The 13,088-nt window shown below is 45.2% G+C and overlaps 1 protein-coding gene across 2 annotated transcripts; it reads right to left on the bottom strand.

The window, feature by feature from the left end:
• Nucleotides 1-277: 277 nt before the first annotated feature.
• CBY2 (chibby family member 2) lies at nucleotides 278-12,870 on the bottom strand. Of its 2 annotated transcripts, XM_040991047.1 has the most exons (3): nucleotides 12,796-12,870; nucleotides 12,395-12,475; nucleotides 278-1,477 (listed from the first exon to the last, which is right to left on the bottom strand). In XM_040991047.1, exons 1-3 carry the CDS (start codon nucleotides 12,868-12,870, stop codon nucleotides 278-280), a joined length of 1,356 nt encoding a protein of 451 aa, XP_040846981.1. The 2 variants fall into 2 exon arrangements, with proteins under 2 accessions (XP_040846981.1, XP_040846982.1); XM_040991048.1 differs by lacking the exon at nucleotides 12,395-12,475.
• Between the last annotated feature and the right edge of the window lie 218 nt (nucleotides 12,871-13,088).

Genomic DNA, 13,088 nt, shown 5'->3' with positions numbered 1-13,088 from the left:
GAGTTTCTGGGAAGTTTGTGTGCTTAGCTTCACTACAGGATCAACTTACTAGGACTGTTTTAAAAAAAGAAATAAAAGAAATGCAGACCGAGTGTTGGAGCGTTCAGTGACCCCAGCCGGTCCTGTCTTTATTACTTCTCTGGATTTAGGAAGGGCCGTGATTGTTGCTCTTCCAGGGGCTGGTGGGGGAGGAAGGCGAGGAAGACAGGGAGGGAGAGAGGCAAAGGATGGTTCAGGCGGGACCTCTGTGTCCCAGTTTACCGCGCTAGCGGCGGCCTCAGATCCTGCTGGGCTTCTTGGGGTCCTTGCCCTTGGCCGGCATGAAGGCGTAGAGCTCCTCAATGAGCATCTCCATGCGGGCCGTGACCTCAGTCACCGTGTCGATGACCAGCTTCTGCTGCAGCTTCAGTTTGTTGTTCTCCCACAGGGCCTTGTTCTCCTCCTGGAAGACGCGGTGCTCCTCGCGCAGCACGTGCAGGGCCCTGTTCTCCTCCTGCAGCAGCCGGTTCTCCTCACGCAGCGCCTGCAGCGCCTGGCTCATCTCCCGCAGCAACTGCAGGGCCTGGCTGCCACCACCACCTCCGCTGCTGTCAGCCAGCCCGGGGCCCACCTTGGTCATCTCCTCTCCAGCAGGCCCCGCCAAGCTGTTGACCATCTCCCTGAGGGCGCGTAGGGTCTTGGCGTCTTCCTGAGGAGTCGAGGGTCCTTTGGGTTCCTCAAAGGGGGAAGAGAGGCCGGGGCCTTGGTCTGGGCTGTGGGATTCCTCGTGAGCCGAGATCACCGGCTTGGTCTCCTCGACTGGGGCGGCCTGATCGTCACCCTGGGCCCAGCAGTAGGCTTGTCTCTGCTCCAGCAACTGCTGCAGTGCGCGGTTCTCCTCCCTGAGCAGGTGCAGCGTGCTGGTCTCCTTGGCGCGCTGCACCGGCGCGGCCACACTGTCCCGCTTCATCACCTCCTGAGACGCGGTGTCCTTATGCAGCAGCGGCGAAGAGGAGCGGCTGTCCTCGCGGCCCAGGGGGGACTTGTGCTCCTCCCAGAAGACTTGCAGAATCTTATTCTCGCGGCGGAGGGCCTTGTTCTCCTCGCGCAGGGATTTGTTCTCCTCACGCAGGGACTTGTTCTCATCCTGCAACAGGTACTCCTTAGCCAGCCGCTTGTGATGCAGCTTGTGGTGGAAGGAGGAGGACGGCGAGAAGTAGGGGGACTGCAGGCGACAGTTCTCGTTCACCCACCGCCCATCCTGGAAGACAAACATCTCGTCACTCAGCTGCACCCGTGGAGGATTGTAGTCCAGCTCCAGGTCCGCCTGCGAGGTGGGGCGCTCCATGGGATCCAAGGGCACGGAGGAGAAGCGGTTGAGCGGATACGAGTGCTGGCTGACTACCCTGCGGCTGGGCCTGGACAGAGCGGCCTGCCTAGAGCAGTGAGGGGTGGTGTACACGTTGTGGAGCCTGAGGAAGGGCTCGGCTGAGCCCCGCTGTGGGAGAGAAGGGACAAGCTGAGCGTTAAGCAAGGACCTATTCGATCTGGGGCTGGAAGTCAGAGAAGCAGCCCAGAGACTTTCGATAACACCCAGGCTGAGCCTCTGGCCTTGCCACAGGGAGCTTGTCAGCTTCTTGGGCGATTCAGGAGGAACTATTGTCAATCCATGTCATTACAGGTGGTTAAAGCCCTTTAATCACCTTGAACACTGAACTCAGCAAAACCCCAACCGGAAGATTCAGGCTAGGTCCCTACAAGCCTCTAATAAGAACACTGAACCACATGTTTTAGGGGTGCTTCTATTTAAAGACATCTTTGCAAGTACCTGTCATTAACTCCTGAACATTGAATTGCCGCTGGCAGCACCTCACTCCTGAACCAAGTTTGACACATGTAAGTTTCTACATAGCACACATCACAGCCTTCTCCCAGGTAAGAACACCAGGCAGCACTTGGCTTGGAATGCCTCGCAAAATTTAAATGCCTTTAAACAGCAAAATGACAAAACGTGCATGGAACACAAAAATGCAAAGACAAACACACTAGTCACTAAACGGACCGTGCAAAGGATGCTACTTTCCAGCATGAAAGTTGAAACAAGGAGGATTTCGACCAGGAACTCGGCCTTGGGAAACTCCAGTTTTTCAATGCTCTGTGCTATCTCTGAAGAAGGGCCATAAATTTCTACAGATATTGACTCCAGGACCACATGCAAAATTTTGGCAAGTAGGCAAATTTGCAAATATAGACACTCCAGAGAATGAGAACTGATCGTGTATGGTAAAGGCTAAAGGCATTGGTTTTTGCTGCAGCCAAACACATATGTTGAGTCATAGCCCCACAGCTAATCCGTTACATGAATTTGAGCAAGTTGTTTGAGCTCTAGTTCCTGTGGTTTCCAATGGGGATCATTTTATCTACCTCCTCTAGTCATAGAACTATTTTGCGGATGTGAAAGAGATAATATACAAAAGTACTAAGCATGGGTTCTGGCACACTTGTGTCCGACACATACCACACACAGCTCTCCAACTACTTCAAACACAGGTGTGTACCGAATTTGGCACAGCAAAGAGACTGCCTGAGTCTCTCCAACGCCACCCAAACACCATGTTCAAAATGATGGTGCTGAGGTCAACCCTGCTTTCTCTTTTGTCCCACCCAGGTCCATCCTCCCATCTTATCACTTCTCAGCCTGTCCCAACAGCGACCCCTCAGTATACACTCCAGGTCCTCTCACCAAGCCAACCTCAAAGCAGAAGCCCACTGGTGAGGAAGAAACACCATCCCAGACAAATCACCTGGTGAGAAGCATTAAAATTATAGAGAAGGTCATGTGATGTTGACCATGAACCTCAAGAGAGCACAGTATGAAATAGGGACTGGATCCACAGGGCTGAAATCCACCATGCCAGTGGCCCTCACACTTCCCAGCGCAGAATAATAATCCCAGTAGACTGTAAATGCAGATTCCAGGGCCTCCCTCTTGCGTACCTGATTTTGGGAATCTGAATTTCTAACCATCTTCTTCCGTAGACTCTGCCTACTGGTGGTCCAGACAGCTCCAAGCCCGGCAGTATGTGCCATTTCCCCAGGTCACAGAGGCAACAAGGTTAAAGGCCAAGGAGTTGAGACCAGGGGCCACAAGGATTCCTGTCCCGGTTTTGTCACCCACAGTTACCCATCTTTGCTGAGTTGCATCTTTTCCAGTCGTACAAATGAGTTAGTCTGATCTCTCAGGAACCTTTCACCATGAAAGGTTATGAGACATACCCATAAGATGGAACGGGTAGGTGCCCTGAGCTTAGTTCACAACACAATTGTGAGACTGAATGGAATAATAAAGATGAAGCTGTTTCTTTAAAAACTGCCAAATGCCGTAAAAATAAAGAATCGTTACAGAGAAAGGTGGATTTCACTAACGCTGGAATTCCATCCAAGATGTATTTAGAAAAAAAGTGGGCAGGTAGAATTCATGTTGGAGAAGAGGTTACAATTGCAACAATGAATTTAAATAAAAATAAGATCCTGAGTGCTACTCCTAAATACGCCAAAAAGCATTTTATCCAAGTGTATCGAGATGCTCTCCAGGTAACAATTCCTCATGTATAGAGTTATTTTCACAATTTCACAGAGAGAGAAGATAGAAAACAAGCCAGGCTATCTGAATTATATACATGTATAGAGAAAGAGAAATAATTTGCACGGTGTATAAAGTGGGCTACAATTTTATAAAATTCAAAGAGCTAGATAAATAGAAGACACAGTTCCGTGCCATTAACTTTGCAATAAACACATGTCATTAACTTGGTAAGGATATGCTCCATCTTCCAGATAGCAAGGTGCAAGGGCATTCTGATCAGAACCTTATTTACTTTCAATAAATTCTGCCTCCACAGCTTTCACATTTCTCAATTGGGAAAACACGTTGGCTCCTGAAGCTGAGGCAGTGACCAGAATGTACCTCCCTGGGGAGCTCAGACTGTTTCCTTATAAGCTGAAGGGTCTGAATTTCTGGGAAAATCAAGCAAGGACATTAAGGTTTTGTCCTTGCACAAGAAGCAGAGCACAGCTCTGTCTCAGCAGGGTCTGGATCCAGGAAAGATGGTCATGGAATAATGTGACTTTAGTCAACTGTCCTTAGAGAAGAGGGAGATGGCAAATACACACTGGGCTCCAGTTTCACGCTAGATCCAGTGCTGAACATTCTACCTATGGAATCCATTCAGTCTGTGCAACATTCTCATAAAAAATACTGTTATTCCCACCTTACAGGTGGAGAAAATCCAACTTAAAGTTACATGACCAGCAGAAGTTCTCTCAGTAGGACACAAGTCCCGTGCTGGCTTCCTGGATTTAGGAGTATACGGGAACTTGGGAAATACTATAGATTTGTCAAAGGACTTGCAGTACTTTGGAGGTCGAGAATTTTTTTCTTTACCATTTACTGTAGAAGATTTCACACACATACTCAGAATAATCAAACAAATTTCCATGTGCTCATGCCCCAGCTTCACCAGGGACAAAAGCCAGGCCACATTGCTTCATCCAAATCATCACCTAAGATCACCACTGGGTTCTTTTAAGGTAAGGTAACATCCTGTCATGTTATCCACAAACTCATCAAGGTGTGTCTTTATTTTGATAGAACAGCCATATCATTATCACCCCTTTCAAATTTAACTATGGCTCTTGAATATCAGACAATACCAAGAGGTTATATTCCAATTTCCTTGATTTCCTTTCTGCAATTGTTTTTGCTTCAATCAGGCACTCATCTTGATCCACCTTAGCATAGCACCTGTTCCTGTTTATATCCACTACAGCCTTTATGGCATGCTGTTTGGCTGCCTTTATTCTGTCTCCACATGCTGATCTGGATACACAAGGCACATCAGCTCCCCTCAACAGAAATGCACTAAATAAAACTGTAATGAGAGGCAGATCCTTAGCTGTGCATCCTTGTCATTTTGCACATCCAGTGACCTTCATCCTCTCGCTCTCTGGCCTTGCTTGCCATGTCTGTGCAGTGAAGGGTCAGAGCCATCGCCCTCTTGGTGTAGCTTTCCCTTGTCTAATGAACCCCTATTTGAAAACTGGCACCAGTATGGTCCCAGGATTTCTCTTTTACCAACCTCATTGGCATTGTCTTTCCTCCCCGTCAACTCTTCCCAAGCAGATCTGAGTGTTCTCTGCTCCATTCCTGCAGCACCCAGTCCAGGAAATACTGACTGACTCGTTCCCCTGCCTCCCTTCACAGAAACCACATATCCTGCCATTGATTTTGAGTCCTCCCATTTTCCTCCTGTTTAAGATAAGGTCAAGTCCAGCCTCACCTCATGACTGTTAGATAGAATATTTAAACATTATTCTGGAATTTTAATACTCTTATGATTATTTAAATGGGTATTATGAAAAGTGGCTATTATTAAGGAGGAAACTAAGTAAAGCAGAACCAAAAGTAAGAAGATTAAAGAAAAAAATATTAAGTATGCAGGTATTGTGTCATCTGACAAGAATCACGGGTACACATAGGGCAAACACTGAGCCCAAATAAAATCTTTCTTTCCAGTGGCATTTCACTGACTCCCATCAGACCCAGCTAGACTTAGTCCTCAAAGATAGCCCTATCTTTACCTGTGAAAGTCCTCATTCTAGTCATACTTCTGCTCTGAATCTTGCACCTATTCTTCCCAAACATTCATGTCAACAACTCAGTGTATGACCTTTACAAAGTCGCTTACCTTATGTACCATTGCTACACCTAGGAAACGTGGATTCTAACAGGATTCAGGATCACCTCGTGTGTATTGGGCATATTGTACAATGCCTAACCCTGGATAATGCCAGTCACAAAAGTTGTGACAGGGCATCCACACCATCATTCACAGAAGCCTGGCTAACATTTGCCCTACTTGCTTTAGAAGGTTTGCTGTAAATTCAAAAACAAATGGGGAATCTATAAAATTTTCTTTGTTTATAAAGAGCAGACAGCAAGAAACTGCTACTATGTTCATAAGAGAAGTCACTTAACACTTCCTTAGAGGAGAATGTGATAAAACAAGAAAAAAAATGTCACTGATTGATCACCGTGTATCATAGGATTTGATAATTTTCCCATAACCATATGTAATATCTCACTCAAAAAGAAAACTGGCTTGGGTCTATATATAATTATATAGCTGGGAAGGAAACAAAGCCAAATTTTAAGCCAGAATATTTGATCCCAAACTCTACACTCATTCTTTGACACCCCTTGTCAGGAGAACTGGAACAACAAACATCATATAGACAGTGAGGCTTAGGAAGTCCTTGCCAATGAATAAATCCATAAAAATGCACTGAGGTGTCAGGATGAAATATTACATGAACTCATTAAGATTCTAACACTTTAGACCAACATGACTGACAATGTCTTTAGCTTAGTATGCTTAGTGTTGTTTGTAAAACCAAATCCTCATTTCACTTCCTATTTTAAAACTTTAAAATAGTCCCAGAGCAGGTCTGTGACTTCAAGAAGCAGATTCAGTAACTGTGAGCTCTGCTTCTCAGTTCCCCAGACCTCTAGGTGCATCAATGAGTTTGACTTAAAGGATGCTGCCCCTGCACCCTATGCATGCTGGTTGTCCATCTGTCATCTTAAATCTACACTGAGGGGCCTGGCACGATGACTCAACAGCTAGATCCTCGCCTTGCAAACATAAAGATCCCACATGGGCGCTGTTTTGTATCCAGTCGTTCCACTTTCCATCCAGTTCTCTGTGACCTGGGAAAGCAAAGGAGGCTGGCCGAAGACCTTGGGATCCTGCACCTGTGTGGGAGACCCAGAAGAACCTCCTGGTTCCTACCTTCAAGTCGGCTCAGCTCCAGCAGCCATTGGCCACTTGGAGAGTGAACCAGTGGATGGAAAATCTTTCTCTCTGCCTCTCCTCTGCTTAAACCTGATCTGCTTTTCCAATAAAAAGAAATAAATCTTAAAAAAAAAAAAAAAGAGTCCACACTGAGTAAACAGGCTCCAAATCCCAAGTAGTTTTGAGCTCAAAAGTCCCAACACTGAGTGTTTTGGGGAAGTTAGTTTCACTTCTCTGAATGGCACATGAAAATGAATGTAAGCAGAGGCATTACGCCTACCGTCTGAAATTGTGTGAGAAATAGAAAGCAGTAGGCAGGCTGGCTTAAGGATCAAACAGCCGTCGGTTCAACTGGCAAAGTCTCAACACTCCTGGCCTACAGTCCTATAGCAAATGCTAAATAAACCTCTTAACAAAGCGACCAGTTAGGAAGTATGCACTCCAGCTAAGCAAGCCTGTGCAGAGACAAGGTGCCGGGCCTCCTTGGCCCATGTTTGCAGCTAGTTCCTTCTCCGTAGATGTCCCCAACAAAAGTTCTGTCAATCAGAAACCTCTGTAATACCCTTTGAAAGTGTTCCTAAGGCAGCATTTGGCACAGTGATTAAGACTCTGGTTGGGATGATCATATCTCAATTTGCAGTGCTTGCCTCCAAGTCCTGGCTGTGATTCTGATCCAAATACACGTAATGTGTACCCTATGAGGCAGCCAGAGGCGGCTCAAACAATGTGGGTCCCGTCACCCACATAGCAGATCCAAACTGAGTTCCTCCTATTTCGAAGCTTCAGCCTATCTCAACCCTATCCTAGCTGTGGCAGACATTTAAGTAAATTAGAAGAAGATCAATATCTCCCACTACATCTCTCTATAAAATAAATATGTATTTACACTCGCCAGAGAGGGACAACAGCTGGGATTGGACCGGGCCAAAGCAAGGAGCTTACAACACCATTCAGATCTCCTTTATGAATATCAGGGACTCAGACTTCTAGACCATCTTCTGTTGCTTCCTCAGCTAAATTAGCTCACACTGGTACTCTGATATGCAATGCTGGTGTCACAGTAAGGACTCCACAACACATTAAGCCATACTACTGTCTCTTTAATGTCTTATAAATTATAGATAAAACTTTAATAAATTATTTGGGGGCTGATGCAGTGCCATGAGTTAAGCCATTTCTTACAATGCCAGCATCCCATTTCATAGGCCAGTTTGAAATCCCAGCTGATCTATTTCCAATTCAGCTCCTTGCTAATGTGCCTGGGAAAGCAGCAGAAGATTCCTGAAGTGCTTGGGCCTCTACCACTTAATGTGGGAGACTCCAGTAGAAGCCAGAAGTCAATCCTGACTTCAGCCTGTCCCAGTCCAGGCTGTTGCTGCCATGTGGGGAGTGAATCACAGTGGATGAAAGATTTCTCTCTTTCTCTCTCTCTGTCACTTTGCCTTTCAAATAAACAAAATAAATCATAAACAAAGCTTAATAGGAATAAATGAATAAATATTAATTTGTATATATGTTTGAAAGTTCTCCGGAGCCTGAGAGGTAGATCCCATGGCAGCACAGCTGTTGGGCTCAGAAAATGATACCCCAAGATGTGCTTGACATGTTGACTATACAGAACAAAAGCTATAGACTCAGGTCTTTGGGATCCCCATTCAACTCTCTCTCTCTCTCCTGAATCACAGGAAGAGGCTTTCTGTGAAGTTTTCTTGCCTGATTGAGTTCCTTCACAAGTAAGTTCATCCCTTTCCCTGCCATTTCATTCAACACAAGATATGAATTCACAAGAGAAACAAATCAAAATTCTAACACCTCATTCAGACACTTTGGTCCAAGAACCACCTTCACCCTGAGGGCTGTGACCTGAGACTTGGCTGCACATTAAGATAGCAAAAATAGCCTTTGTTCACTGTGCTTCCTTCACTATCTCGTGGCCTGTAGCGCCCCCTATTGTCCCCAGACCTCCATTCCTCCATGTCATCATCTCCTCCCAAAAACTCTAGTCCCCGGTTATCTCCATAACTCAAGATGCCGTTTAAGCATAAACAATCTGACCAGCCTTTTGGGTTTCATTGATTACGTGGTCCTGTGTATTTGCTTGTAAATAAATTTGATGTCTCTGCTCTTGTTAGTTTATCTATTGGACATCTGCTCCAGCAGATTCAGTTATGAAACTTTCAGAGAGCAGAGGAAACTTCCTCTCTCCCCACTACCATGAAGGAGAGAGTGGTCTCTGCCTCAGTCCTTGGAGATGTTTTCACACAGTGATAGAGACCCCACTGGTGGGAAAAATGAAAGTTGGCTTCTTTGTGGGAAAATGAGTTTGATCCCCACAGAAGAGGATCAAAATGGACTCTGTGCTCATCATACCTTCCTGTCAAGCACTGTTGACCTCAGGAGCCATGTACTCAACAGCTCTGACCACATGATGCATTCCTTCTGGAAATGCAAGAAGACCCCTATGCACAAACATTGCCCTCGCTGATGCCTGCAGTCCCACCTAGATTCTGGAATTGTTTCTTAGCTTTAGACCTGTCCGTATTCCTGGTATATCTTTGGTATAACCTATGACTTACCCTGGAAGGGAAATGCTTGAAATCATCAACAACTCAATGCCTTAATCAGATCATTAGCCTTGTGGCAAGGGAAGAACATGGTGGAGGGTGGCGAGAACAAGCAGCTGGAAGAAGGCAGGCACAGGTCAAAGGGCAGAGAGAAGCCGTGGGGCTAAAGCTTCTTATTGGTGCTACAGGATTTGTAAGGAGCAGGACTTCTGAGTGGACCCTGCTGGAATGGAGTTACTGGGGTTGCTGGCCTTTATAGGAAGACTGGACAATGTATGCTAGAGCCTCCTTACTCGTGGAAAAGTGTGGCTACCACAGCCCAGAAAAGTATTGCTACTGCAGATATTTGCAGCTGAATTCCAGCCTAGTGATAAAAATTGAATGAATAAGGATAACAAAGAACACTCAACAACCTCAGATACTTTTAAGGTATGTGAAGCTAGAAGACCCCAAGATTCAAGAAAGAAACACCAAATACACTACTAGTTGTTAGATGATATGACAAAGCTAAGTCTCATTTTCATCTTACATAATTAGCTCAGTTCCCTGGGACTATGATCAGGCCAATGTTTGTTTTAATAGAAGCTAACAGTTAAAAGAAAAATTCTCAATGGTAAGCATGATGAATTACAGAATCACATTAATGTCAAAGATGGCAAGAATATGCCGTTCATGGTAGTTTTAGCTAACTGTTTAGCACAGAATCTCAAATCATGCTCTGAGGAGCTGTTTGCATTTGCAGAGCTATGGGTACTGTAAGCGGGATTCCAACATTTTAGAAGAACAAGCCTGAAACAAAGGGGAAGAGAATAAGGCAACAGGAAGGGAAAAGAGAGGCACTAAAGAGTTCATCTAATCTGGTGTAGATCTCCACTAAGGATCTAGGATTACACAAGCCTTGACAAAATTCAGAAAGCCTTTGGTGGGGGAAATGTGAAGACCTGCTAGAATCCAGTCTTACATACCAAATAAACAAGGTGATCACTTAGCCTGGAAAATACCCTTGATGGCCTGCAAGTTTATCAGCTGAAGGGAAATTGATCAGAAAACACGAATATTTTATGTGAGAAAGAGAGAGAAGAGGCACCATCTGCTACAAACATGAAGAGATTTTTGTAGTTAAGCAGTAACCTGGCCCAGCTAAGTGACACATGCCCAGCCTGAGTCACAACAGAGAGCATGGTCACTGACCTGGGTTCAAGCCCCTGCCTCCAATCCCAGTACTAGCAGAGGGGTCCTGGGGTTCCCATTCTCATACCTAGAAAATCTCACACTTGCATGCTCTTGTGCTCAACACATATATGACCAATAACCACTTAATATTCCTTCCCCCTTGAGTCCCACATCAGTTTTTACCTCCAAGCTGTGCACCATCTCGTTTAGGGAGAGATAGCAAGGACACTTTCTCTCAGCCCTCGTGGTGGTTTAGTGCCCATGTCCTCCCTGCAGATGAATAGTCTACAACATCCTGGAAGTTTCCTGCAGCCTGGTGTTTGGCTTGTATTTCTTTGGCAAGTGTACCTCTAAAACCACCTCTGTCTACATGGTGTACATGTACCAGACAATTGTTATGCCCTCACTATACGCCCACCTAGCCTTCTAACAGCCCAGTAGCTCCACCAGTAACCATGGCATAGGAAGTAGGTATCCAAAGAACAAGCTGGAGGCTTATTCTTAAGTCTCCTTTTCCTCACCTTGACTGCTAGGCTATTTCTGGGAGTGAATAGGGAAAGTTGTGCTGGGTATAGATGGAAGAATCTTTCCAGTTTCTATCATGTGATCATTATCTATTCTAATCCTGTTTCTACCTTCATTGTCACTCCCATCCCCAGCCCATTCTGACATCCTTTACCTGTTCCTGAACACTGCAAAGATCAATTCATGCAGGTTGTGAAGAAACAAAGGAGCAAAATCCAACTATCAGAGAATGGTGGCCAATTAAACTCCCTGTACCCAGCAGCAGAATTAAATCCAGAAGGGTTCCTATAGCTGTCACAATCCTGTCAAATGATCAAGAAGAGAGCTATATTCTAGAAAAGCTTTGTGAGCTGAAACGTGTGGCAAGTAGCTGCTCATTACAAAGTCTTAAGGATAATGTGAAAACAAAACAACCAGAATGTTTTCTTGTCCTCTACTTGTGCCTCTTGCTGAATATATGTCTTAAGTTGTCACAGTTACCCTCATAGAATGCCCATTGGTAATCCATCCTCCTCCTACACAACCCTGGACACAGCAGTTTCTGGCAGTTACCTCTGCATTGGGTCTCTCCATTCTACATTTCAACCCTTCCTGCTGCATGGCCATGGTCTTCCCAAGGGGCCTGGAGTGACTCTGAAGAAAGCAAGGCCTTGCCCTTTGTGACATAGCAGCCGGAGGAACAATCACACCAAGAGAACTCTGCCAAGGAAACAGGAACTTGTAGGGGGAGATCTCAGAATCTCAAGTCTGTCAGATATTCACCAATTCACTGGGCCCAGGAAAAACTCACTCATCCCTAATTACGCTGTCTCTGTGGCACACAGCAGGGCTTGATCCTCTTGACATCTCCAAATGACAGTATGGCATCTAGTTGATTCACTAGATTTTCTTCTCATGCATTCATTCTTAATCATGATTCTATGCTCCAGTTCCGTTAGTTCCCACCAGAAATCCAGATTGCTTGTATAACAGCAAGCATGAAAAAAGGCCTCCTTTTAAGATGGTAGATTTATTTATTTTTTAAGTCTACAAAAAAACTTGAAATGCTTGAGTTTCCAGGTCATCTGGCAGTCTGCCAGTTATCATTTAGACTCCAAATATAAGGGGAGCCCAAGGCTTCCAGAGACCCCAGACACACCATGGAGGTGATGGGGCATGGGGTAAGGAGGAGGCAGTCAACCAGCACCCAACTGGAATCAAAGGCTCTGACTCTTCCGCTCACATATTGCTGGAGTTTTGGAAGAAGAGGGTTATTCTGGCTTAGGTAGATAGATTGCATGCTTCTGTAATTAATCCTACCTGAGGCAAAACCACATTGATTGGAATTTCTAGACTTTCGGGTCTGGTATCTCGTTTTCTTGTAAAATTTGACCTTGAGTGCTGTGGAAAAAAAGAAAAGAAGATTTGTGCTTCCCAACCCATCCTCTGGGCCTCAGTTCCTCATCTGACAAGCATGATTTTCTACTCACTTATCCCCTCCTTATCAATCAGGCACATCTTGAAAATTTGAGTGTGAAAGCATCTATATATGATCTCTGATGTTTTATTAAACAGCAATTAAGTCAGGTATCATAGTTGTAATGATCTAACTTGAACGTTCTGTGGGTTTTAAATGTTTCAAAAGTCTTTTAAGTACAGATTCTAAGCAAAGATTTCTACAGCCTTAACTACTGTTTCCATCATAAATTAAAAAATCATACCAAAGTAAGATGCCAGGTATAGGTCCGATGCGGGAGTTGGTCACCAAAACACTCAGAACATTCTGGAGGTGACATCACAAAACCATGTGGTGTTTCTCAAGGCACATGGCTTCTCTCTGAACCTCACAGGTGGGAATGAAGCTTCTGACAGGTAGGAAGAGTTTCACACCAGCTATGACCACTTGGCCAGTCCGAGTCAGTATGACACATAGTACTTCAAACAGCAGCCCCTTGTTTGGTCATCCCTGATGTCAGATGAAGCAGAGACCCCTGCTGCCTCTTCAGAGGGGTAA

The sequence above is a fragment of the Ochotona curzoniae genome, unplaced genomic scaffold, assembly GCF_017591425.1.
Source record: "Ochotona curzoniae isolate NIBS_2020 unplaced genomic scaffold, NIBS_Ocur_1.0 contig_64, whole genome shotgun sequence".
NCBI lineage: Eukaryota > Metazoa > Chordata > Mammalia > Lagomorpha > Ochotonidae > Ochotona > Ochotona curzoniae.
This window is presented reverse-complemented; position numbering and strand designations above follow the sequence as displayed.